We start from the raw sequence: 11248 nt of genomic DNA on the forward strand, positions 1-11248 counted from the left end.
ATCCTGTCCTATACACTCAGTAGGGGTTGGAATCGAATGGATGATATTGAGTTTCTTCCCACCTTCTTCTTCCTGAATTCTGGCCCCTCTGCTGTGAACCCTGTCCCAACTCTTTCATAAACAGCCCCTGCCTGTCCCCTTCTCTGGCCTTGAGTCACCGGGCTCAGCACCCCTGCGCCACCGGAAGTGGACTGCTCCCTGTTCACTCCAGTCTCAGCCCCGCGCCTCAGGACTGTGTCTGCCCTGTGGACATGTCACCCTGGAGCCAGCTCCAGCTGAAAGAATGCAGGTGGTCCCAAGCCTTCGTTCTTGGCATTTCATCCCCAGTGGAAGCCCCAGACGGGGCGATGGGGAGGCTACGAGTTCTGTCCCAGCTGATCTGGTCCCTGCGGCCCCATGTGTTAGAGCTGAACCTCCCCACTGGCCACCCCGGGATGCTCGTGAATTGTGTGCTTCCCCTCCCTGTGCAAAGCCCCCTCCCTGCTGGGCCTGGCTCCTCTGTAGCAAGGGGCTGCTGAAGGGTCTGTTCAAAGGGGTGGGGAGGAGGGAGCAGGCTGTGGAGTCTTCATAGGGTTTGGGGTGCACAAGAGGAGCCCTGGGGAGAAGTCACGGTTGGGAGGACCAGGCAGGGAACGCAGGCACCCAAGGCCGAGGCCCCTGCTGGGTGAGCAGTCTGCCACAGCTGCACTCAGTTGGCTAAGCTTTAAGAGCCCAGTCACCGCACAAAAGGCTGGATGTAAAAACAGTGTCTTTGCAGACTATGTTCTGCCAGTTGTCCTTGGTGTCCCCTCAGAGCATGATGCCGAGCCCCTAGGCCCAGTGGCTCATTTCAAGGAGTCTGGTTCTAAGAAGTTGCCCTAGCTTTGCCCCCTGGGTGCTCTACCACACTCATGGGTGTAACTGCAGCAAAGGTAAGGACACATGCGCACATCTGGTACAGCCCTGTTCTCTTCCCACAGCCGTCCAGCCTGTGTATCTAGCCACGCAGACTTGTCCATCACAGGTACTGCAGGGCGGTGTATACAACAGTGTTTACCTCTGGGGCTAAAGGTCCTTGTTGATGCCCTGCCCCGGGCACAGGGGTCCTGGGGGCACAATGGGGAAGCACTGAGAGGGTGGTGGCATGAGCTCATCCAGCAGCCCCACGGGGTGACCAGAGTCTGCTCCCATTGGGTCACATCCACTCTCTACCCCCGTGACATCAACGGGATGGCATCCTTCAACAATGAGCGTGCATGCGCGGGGCCTTCCCCAGCTCCCAGGTGCCAAGAGGTGGCGGCAGGGTGGCGTTGCAGATCCAGTGCTGCCGTCTTCACTGCTGCGCACGTCCGTTGGAGCACCTGCTGTGGGTCGCTAATCACAGCCCTGGTCAAGGTGGCCGAGGCCGACTCAGGTGGAGACAGCCATGCCGGCTGCTCTGAGGAGTAAGGTGGTCTCTAGCCATGATTGAGGAAAACAGTTTGTGCGGTTACATTTTGGAAACACACACACACACACACACACACACACATAAAATTAAGTTATCTTTTTTTGTTTTCCTGGTGACTGGGGTGATCTCTACAAACAGCAGCAAGTCCCGTTCAAGCTGAACTTTTCTCCGTTCTGTTCACAGGAGAGTACATCTCAGAAAATACCGCCACAAAGTCATAGCACCCCTAGTCAACAAAAAACGCCACAATGTGATGGGGCTGTTTCTCAACCGGTGTCTCCTTTTGGCTCAGGCCCTTCGAGGGGCGGCTGGGTGCTTCCTTCTCACTCAGCACAGCCAAACGGCAGGCTCAACATTCTGGAGGGGCTGAAATCAGGCTCCTTTTAAACGCCCCTAAGGTCACCAGGGGCACGATGGGTGGACAGGGTAAGGTTTCCTAACACGTTCCCATAGGAACCTCCGAGGATGAGCAAATCCAGTGTTGTGATGGGAAACAATATCTCAGGACGTCTTCTTGGCCTTTGGCTCACCTGAAACGACTTCCCCCTACACCCCACAATCGCTCTTAGGAAATCTATCCAAGGTTACCCCTGTGGAAACCCACCTTCTGCCACGAGAAAACCAGTCCCTGCATCCTCCTGAGCTGAGCCCCGTCTTGAAGGTAACTGGCTCAGCAGACCCTCCTGGAAGCTCCTTTTCACTGGACCCTGGGCTTGGGCGGGCGGTTCAGCCAGACAAAGACGAGTGTCTTACGGAGAGCCCGCATCTGCAGCCCTCCATGGGGGCAGGCGTGTTCCAGCACATTCTGTAACCCATGTAGCGATCCCGTATGCCTCACCCTCGTAGGTTGCACCCTTGGGAGGAGATGCCTGCTTCATACAAAACCCAGACCAGAGGTAACTCCACTCTTACCCCACTGCCATCGAGTCAATTCTGACTCATGGTGACCCTACAGGCAGGGTAGACCTGCCCCTGCGGTTTCCAGGACTGTCAACTCTTTACGGGAGTAGAAAGCCTCATCTTCCATGGAGTGGCGGGTTGCCTCAAACTATTGACCTTCAGTAGGCGTCCATAAGTGGCTCAGGCTCCAGTTGTTTACCAACAGGCAGACTGACAGGTGAGAATGTCATGCTCTGACCCATTAAAAAAAAAGAATTAATACAGATTGGCTAGTGGGGCAGGGAGAGGCTCCGAAGGCCCAAGGGCACACACCTGTGCAAGAGCGGCCTTCACCATCCAGAGAGGCAGGGGGCGGTGACTATGGAGTCAGGCTACTCATTCATGATTCCTGCTCGCCCCAGTCCTCCCTCCTCCCGCCCTAGAGCACTGCTTCTAAAGTTACCAGAGACCCAGAGGAGCCTGTGAGCCGAATGTGTCTCCTACCCAAAGGCCCAGCGCACCGGAGCCTGCAGCTCTGCGTCGACCCGGCTGGCTCTTCCACCAACGTGCTTTCCACTTCTATCGAGCCTAACGACCACACTTTCTGGATTGCTGACATTGCTGGCTTCTCAGAAGTTGAGCATTATTTTAGAGACACGTATCCCCCCCACCCCCCTTCATCTTAGGTCCACAAGGCTGAATTGTCTACTTACAAAACTGTCATTAGATGTGCCACGCAAGGGTGGGGGGGGGCGAGAAGAAAGCTTCGTCTCCCTGAGCGAAGACAAGCACTGGGCACCCGGAAAGCTGCCCAAGGCTCTGTTACCAAACCAAACTCCTGCCATGGAGTCGAGGCAGAGAACTGTCCCTGCAGGTTTCTGAAACTGTCACTCTTCACAGGAGTGGAGCGCCCGGTGTCCAGAAGGGCTGACCTTTTGGACAGCAGCCCGACCTGTCCGCTGCGCCACCAGGGCTGGGTGAGGGGGCACTCAGGGATGAGGTGGGCCTCATTAGGCTCCCCCGTCATGTGCTAATGATGACGAAGACCAAGCTCATTAGGCTTCAAGGCTGTCTCTTGGCATTGGGCACATCTAGAAATCCTTCACGTTGGTTTAGGGCTTAATTTCTCAAAGGACCGCCCCAGTTCAGTATGTGCAGAATGTACCCACGTCTCAGTGGGTACTAAGCCTGCCACAGACGCCGGGAGAACTCTTCCTTGAAGGGCAGCGCCAGCTGAAGGCTCTCACTGAAGAGTTTCTCTCTCGGAACGCTCTTCCACCGTGGGGGTGCACAGCCCCAGGGCCAGGGGTGTGTGTGTGTGTGTGTTCTCTGGGGCACAGATCAGGAGCCAGATCCTGAGAGGTCAAGTGGCCTTGGCCAAGGGGAAGCGCAGGCAGCCTGATAAGGAGTCTCCCAGGCATGGTTCCCACCGGGGCGCAGAGCCTCCCACCGGAAGCCAGGGCCCAGCCGCGACTGCACACGGAGCCCAAACAGACTATCTTCAGTTCCTCAGCGATTTCAGAAACGAGGGTCCTTAAAAGGTCAACGATTTGACCTAGCTGCCAAGTGGCCGAGGGGGGTGGTCTGTTGCCACAGGGCATTCGGAATGGAGGGAGTTCTGAAGAGGTGCTGGGAGGGGTAGTGTGTGTCCTGGGAAGACCATTTGGGGTGCAAAGACACCCCTTTTCCAAATCCAGATTTTCTTGTAAACAGAAAAGGAAAGCAGGCTCAACAGACTCCAAGAGCAAGTGTCGTCGGTCATTTCTGCACACTCCGACTACAGCTCAGCTTCCACTTGGCTACTGGCCAGCATCCAGATCGAACCTGCGTTAAATCCTGGGGAGGGTACTGGCATACCACTCACCCCACCCCACCCCACCGCCGTGGCCTGGTTCCGACTGACTGCTCCGTGGGGCTTCGGCGGCTGTAACTCTACAGACAGGCCGCCTTGTCTGGAGCTACCAGAAGCATTGTAACCCACGGCGCCACTGCCTGAGCCCCAATCCCTTTCCCTGGTACCTACGTCCTTCCCCATTGGTCTGCAACTCAAGGTCCCCTCTTGCTTTTCTTCCCACCCATTCAGGCCTTTAAGCAACAAACTCCTTGCTGTTTTACACACCCTCACCACGCTGCTTTTGCCCATATGATTCCCACCATCTAGGACGTGAAATCTTACGGTTCAATGGCGTGAACTCCATGAACTAACTGTCCTGCTCCGTAAATCAGAGTTAATAACTATTTTGTCTTGTTCCATAGCATGGCTGTTCTCTCCAGCACAAAATTAACCACACCAAACTATGATTAACTGCTAAGAGAGCACGATGCCCAGGAGAGAATGTGGCAGAGGGCATGGCTTATTAACCTTTCTATTAACCGTGTTCACCCCACGTGGCTGGCACAGAGTGGGCGAGAGCGCAGCGTGTGGAATGGTTGACTGTGGACTGCCACAGAACGCGGTTTTCAGCGTTAGCTTCCATGTGAAATTCTAAACAATACAGGACTCAGACATAGCAGGAAAATAACACTTTCAACTCTCAAAATAAATACGAATCAATTTTATTTTATAAATACAGATGTGAGTTTTCCCCAATTACCAGCGAACCAGTTTCACATGCCACTTATTATTGGTGTGGCTTAGGCAGTTATTGAAATGACCGGTTAGGTCAGGATAAGTGGGCACATTAGGACTGCTATAAAAATATAGCTGGAGAGAGTCTTCCAAAACTAATATTCTGAGGGGGGTGAAAAAAATCTCTGGAATTTCTAAAGCGGGTAAGGGGAAGTGGATAGAGAAAACACTATAAAATATCCACTTGATAACGTTTGTCAGCTGCTAAGTGTCTGAGCTGTCCGGACACGGAATGGGTTCCGAGTTCTGCAATGGATGGTCGTGGGAGTCTCCATGTGGATTTACAGCTTCGAGGCAGAAACTAGAGAGAGACATGATTTTAGGTCACTTACAAAGCCAAATGAAAAAGATCAGTAGGAACCAAGAAGTCATCCCACGCTTTCTCCTTGTGGCCGAGGCGCAGCTCTGGAGCATGGACGGACACTGTATGGAGGTCCCCGAGAGGTCGTGGCAGAAACTGCAGGAATCATACCCAACCCCAAGGAAACATGCCCAAACCTCAGTGGGCCTGAGGTGCACGCCTCGGATCAGCGTGGACCCAACAAGTGTGGAAAGACTACTGATCACTCCCGATACCACACTCGATCTTCGCGGAAAGGCCGAGAAGCAGTATCGATCACTTCTGAGCGCTCTGGTCACATCCAATGGCAGAGCTCTGGGCTGCAGAGGTGAAAGAACGTTGAACCCCAGGATCAGGGAGCCCACAGCGGGGAGACCGAGGGATGGAAGCCCGGAGCTCCAGGAACCACTTGGCTGTACAGAAGCTTTAACCACAACCTGTCACCACAAAAACCCCCGCACATGCTCCTCCTGCTTGGCAGTGCCTCGAGCCAGGCTGGAGGGCTGGCAAGGAATGGGGCCCTTCTTGGAGTTTCACAGGAACTTTAAAGCTTACTCCTGGGTGCTGGGAAGTCTCAAATCAGGATGTAATTCGCCTGCCGCTCTTCCAGACTGACTCAGTCCTTCAGAACCGTCCGCCTGAATTTGGTGGCTGCTATTTCCCTGGAGACCAGTCTGATGTCTATCTAAGGCTGTGCTCACCTAGGAGCTGTGGTGACATAGCAGCTATGCACTGAGGTCAGCACTTCAAGACCACCAGCCAGCACTGAGGGAGAAAAACGAGGCTTTCCACCCCATAAAGAGCAATCGTCTCTGAAGTCCACAGGGGCAGTTTTACCTCGTCCTACGGGGTTTCTGTGAGTGGAATCGACTCAGCAGTGGCAAGTGGGTTTGTGTGCACCCTCTGACGCAAAAAACGTCACCCTGCACGTGGCTTTTGCTCTACATTTGGAGTAATCCCAGCCCTTTATTTGGAACGAGACGGCTTTCTCTAGAGGAAGTTAGACTTTCAGGAGCCTGACTTTCAGGGTCTGTCTGCTGTGCAGTGATTCCAAATTCTCTTTAGAGAGACAACCACAGAACGAACTATTCCATCCAACGTTGCAGCTGTAAATTAAAACTGAGCCTGCGAAGGTTAGGGCGGAGGGTGAACGTGATCACGAGGCTGATGAGTTTCACCGTGATGTCAGAACACTGCAGCTATCGGCGAGTCCGCCGTGGAAGGGCCTGCTGCAATACACCATGTGCAAACACAAATGATGGCAGCAGCGTGTGCCCAGGGACGGTCAGGGCTTTTGTCTGGGCCAGTCCTGTCCTGATGCAACATATTGAGGCATAGGGTCAAGAGGAAGTTCAAAGTTGGGAAAGAAAAATCTGGTCAGGTGAAGTAAACTCAAATTTTATTCTGTACAATACATGGATATATGGATCAGTTTTCCTTAAAGAGCTTGCAACCCTGAGGCGACGTCCTTGGGTACATAATGTATAAAGCAACAGCAAATAAAATCTGAGCTCCAGGAATGACTTGTAACAAAAACATAATTTAATATTTATGCCATTGCACATACACCAACAGTACTCTAAGCCTCATTTATTTAGACTCGTATTCCAACTTCCTCAGCTGCCGGGCAGTTTGCACTTGGGACAACGTGACTCTCTGCATATAGTTCATCATCTTCGATGCCTTCCTTCAGGTGAACTCCAATAAATTAACATGGGGTTTACGTACAGGGTTTTGCCTGGTGAGCGCATTGCCAGGAAGCATGCTGCTTTTCGGACCACGCAGCATGTGCGCATGTGAGAGCTTTGGGCCCCAAAGTGGACTGGACGCTACCTTAGTGACTTTAGGGTCCTTGAGGGTCCCCAGGAATCCAAGGGAGGGGAAGTTTTAAAGGTTATTTTTGAGGGGTACATTTAGGGTGTGGCAATACATTTAGAGGTGGTGGAAGACCATGGCTACTGCGCTGAACGAACCAAAGCAAAGCCACAAAGCCGTGAATCTGAAAGCCACATTTTGCAGGGTGCATAATCCACCACTGTAAGAATGGGGGTGCCCTGCATGTGGACTGTGGTGCGGGGGTCGGGTGGAGTGGGGTGCAGCAGCAGGGCAGAGGAAGATGGGGCTGGGGACAAGGATAAGTAGGGCCACTGTGCTTCTTATTCACCAGCCGGCTGGATGGCCAAAGACGCTTGGACACTTGGGAGAGCCCAGTTCCTGAATATTGTTTCCCGGGAGCTAACACTCTGAAGGTGGGCAAATGTTTATGAGAAACGGGTTCATTATATTATTTATATATATTATCGCTTTCCCTCTGAGGACAACATACAAGTGTAAATAAAAGCAGACAAATACCTATAAGGTGATTGAGCTATGAGCTCGTCCAAACAAGGGAGTGCCTTTTGCCTTAAGAGGACCGTCAGGGCTGGAAAAGCCAGCCTGGGATGCAAAACCTAGCTCTATTGGCCCCGATACCCCGTGATCCCGAGTACAACTTTCCTCGACGCCCCCACGGCGCCCGCCCCAGGAATGTCCGCCACGACTGCTCATCTTGCTCCACCCTAACCACCAAGAGGTTAAGTCAAGTGCAGCTTTTCCCTCCGCCGTGCAGGCGCTCGATGCTGGTCGTTCCGGTCACTTCTCGGAGCTCCGGCGCGGCCGGCGGAAGCTGGACACGTTTTCATTCAGTGCGTAGATCCTTCGGGAGAACTCTTCAAATTCCCCCAGGACTTGCTCGTCACACTCCACGGCCACGGCACTGTCCACCGGGATGCAGCTAAACGCTTCGAGCTGGTCGCCGGACGTGAAGCCGGTGGCCTCCAGCCCGATGATTTCTTCCGCCTGCTCCACCGCACAGCGGGGCTCGGCTTCGGAAGCCGCGGGGAGGAGCTCGCCGGGCGGCGGCTGGGCGCCGGCCGTGCCAGCCTGCTCGCTGGGCAGGAGGGTGCCGTTGACTGTGGCGGGGTGCCCCGAGGGGGCTGCTGCTCCCTGTTCCGGGCCAGCACTCACACTCACGTGGCCCCCACGGGCGCTGTGCTCCAGATCGGCTCCCTTTCTCGAGCTCTCTTTGGAGAAGTTCAAGGGCGTATCCAAGGAGGAGGACAGGGGGGCTGCCTTTCTCTCGGGCCCTGCCGTGGACGCAGGCACGGCCGCGGGCGCGGGCTGTGCTGAGGCGGAGCCGTAGCTGGGAGGAGGCGTCCGGTACTGTAGTCTCTCATTGTCTGAGCTGGCCCGTTTTCGGTGTCCTTTGTCCGGTGAAGGGGTTCCCCCGGAGGAAGCCCCCTCTGCACCCGCAAACATGGAGCTCTGTCTCTTTGGGACAGGGATCGCGCTGGAGGTGTGATGTCTGTCACTGGAAGACAAAAATGAGACGGGAGGTCAATGTGGGTACTCAGCTTAAGCCTTCTGCACCGAGAGGCACTGATGGAACCGGCACACGGAGGCTGGCTGGCTGGAAACAGGTAACATTCCTCCCAGACGCGCTCACCATGGAGCCCGGATGCGAGAAAGGGGCATGCTGGATTCGGTTCAGCAAGCATACACGCAGATGGGGAAGCACTCGGAGGAGCCCAGGGTGGGGACGGGGAGAGCCACCCCTGTCACCTGGGGAAGAGTTGCAGTAACTGGTGGAACTGCATCTGGGGAGAACACCACACGAGGGACGCCATCCGTTTCCTAGGTCTGAGAACTAGCTGTCGGTTTACTCGTTATTAACATTCAACCTGTAGCTGACGCTCAAAAAGCAGCCATCCTTTGGCAGAGGAATTAGGCTTGCTCCAAGGAGCTCAGGTAGCGGTAAGGCCAGGACGAGAACCCATGACTCAGAACTCGACGGTCAACTGTCTTTCCAAAAAGCCATGCTAATCATCTGACATTAGAGGGCAAAATGTAAAGAACTAAGACAAAAATTAAAAACAAAACTAACTTGGGGAGCGATGTCTCCTTTATAAGGCCAGTCACTCACGCTTTTACAGTATGGTCTTCAGGGCCTTGGCAAAGTTTGAAGTTTCTGAAGTAATTCCACAGCCATTATTTCACTTGGTCCTTACCATAAGCCCCTGTCAAGAAATCCGTGTCTACATCATTGCCAATAAGCCTGAAGTGGCTGGAAGAGAGCCTTCTAACTGGGGTAATGGTGGTCATGGCAAGCCCTGTGCCGGGCAGGCCTCTGCCAGGGCACTGGGCACAGTGCAGATTCAGCTAGTCAGCTCAACGCCACTACAGGCACGGCCAGGGAGCGGCCCAAACACACAGCCCTGGGAATGGAGTTCTCCAGGTCAGGAAACCCCCAGGAAGGTGAGGCTGGTGAAAGGGGCACTCCAGGTAGTGGCTGTGGCCGCACACTCCCTCAACCAACCGCCACCGCCCCAGTCCCGTGCTCGGCCTGGGGGAGCAGCCACAGCTGCAAGACAGACAGGGCCCCGTTTACGAGGAGCCTCCAAACGTGCAGGAGAAAGACATACAGGGTGTTTAAAGTTACGTGATTGCAAATGACAGTTATGATAAGTGCTTGAAGGAGCTGCACATTGACTACAGTGGATGCACTTGAATCCGGCGTCGGCGAAGAACAGTGAAAGTGCCAGGGACAACCAGGAAGCACACACAGACCTGTCTGGGAGAAGTCCAGCCCAGACACTCCTGAGAAGCTGGGTGGCGTGACTTCAGCTCACAGATCCTGCACGTGGTAGACAGGCCCGGGCAAGGGCAGCGAAAGCGAGGAAGACTGTTAGGAGATGGACGGACACGGGGCCACTGTGAGGAGAGCGCCGGTCCTGGCGGCGGGGTCCCATTCTGTTGTGCGTGGAGTCGCTATGAGTCAGAAGTGACGCGGTGGCCTCTCACAACAGGACCCTTCCACATGTTCACATTGATGTCTCCCAGCACACGCCTCGCCCTCCTCCTCCGTTTTGGGGGTTTCTCTTGGACGTTTTCTGAAAGTGAGGGCTGTGTATTCCATGAGGACGGGCGGCCACAAGGCCTCTAATCCACACGCCTGTCAGCATGAGACTCCTTGCCTGGTGCCAGGGGGTTCATAATTAGGGGTGGTCACTGGGGCGCTTGCAGAACCAGGCAAACAGACCAGCAAATGATCGTTTTTGCTGCTCAAGAAAAACAAAACACAAAGAGCTAAACCCGCTGGCCTGAATCTGGGCTTGAGTCAACATGTCGTCAAAACCCACGCTCGTTTAGTGCGTGAGGCCTTTCCCTGGACCGCTCTGGATGGGTCTGCAGGGCAGTGAGGTAATCAGAGCAAGCAGAGCCCGGCACCACCCACCCAGACAGCACTTCCCAGGGGGTCTCTCCAGGAGGAACCTCTCTCTCATGCACATGGGACCCTACAGCACTGACCGAGATGCGTGCCGCTGGCTGCAAGGTCCGTGCAGAACTGCTCACGCTGGGAAGCGGGAATGAGTAGAGAGACGCGGAACACTCCGCATTGTTAGCGTGCCCTGTGCCTACGAGGCTGAGGCCCATGTGGAGTTCCCCCAGGTTCCCTCTCGGCACCAGGCTGTCTGTACAGCCTGTCTCTGGCTTCTGCCTGTGGCAGCTGCTCCTTTAACGTCTCCCTTCTAATTTGCTGTGTTCTGATGAAGCAGATGACCAAAGAACTGTGTGCAAAGCATGAGTGGACAGGATTTGAGAGATATCCTGTGTATAACGTGCTGTATTACATGAGTTTTAAAATATTAGTCTGGCTGCTCAGAGTTTATATATATATATATAGTAATAATTACTTCCAAGATCTTAGCTCAGTCCCAGATTTTGAAGGTGGCTGGGCTCAAGCAAAACTGCTTATAGGAGAGGACTCTTCAAACAATTCATGGAAAATGAAACTGAAAGATAAGGAAACTTTTCCAGGAAATTCTTTGAAGCCCCCCTCACATGTGTTAAATGATTATATTCAAACTATATGCAAATACACACACATTTTAATTCTTGTCATAATTTATGCTCACTGGAAAACTTTGGGGGG

The 11248-nt window shown here is 54.0% G+C and overlaps 1 protein-coding gene across 1 annotated transcript in view; it reads right to left on the minus strand.

The window, feature by feature from the left end:
• Nucleotides 1-6659: 6659 nt before the first annotated feature.
• UVRAG (UV radiation resistance associated) overlaps nucleotides 6660-11248 on the minus strand; it is a 289183-nt gene continuing 284594 nt past the window's right edge. The window contains exon 15 of the mRNA XM_004708836.2: nucleotides 6660-8626. Within this exon, the coding sequence (XP_004708893.1) occupies nucleotides 7909-8626 (718 nt within the window). The 3' untranslated portion in view covers nucleotides 6660-7908. The remainder of the gene's footprint in view (nucleotides 8627-11248) is intronic.

Source organism: Echinops telfairi, unplaced genomic scaffold (assembly GCF_000313985.2).
Source record: "Echinops telfairi isolate 266 unplaced genomic scaffold, ASM31398v2 ScPeMD7_1713;HRSCAF=2227, whole genome shotgun sequence".
Taxonomy (NCBI): domain Eukaryota; kingdom Metazoa; phylum Chordata; class Mammalia; order Afrosoricida; family Tenrecidae; genus Echinops; species Echinops telfairi.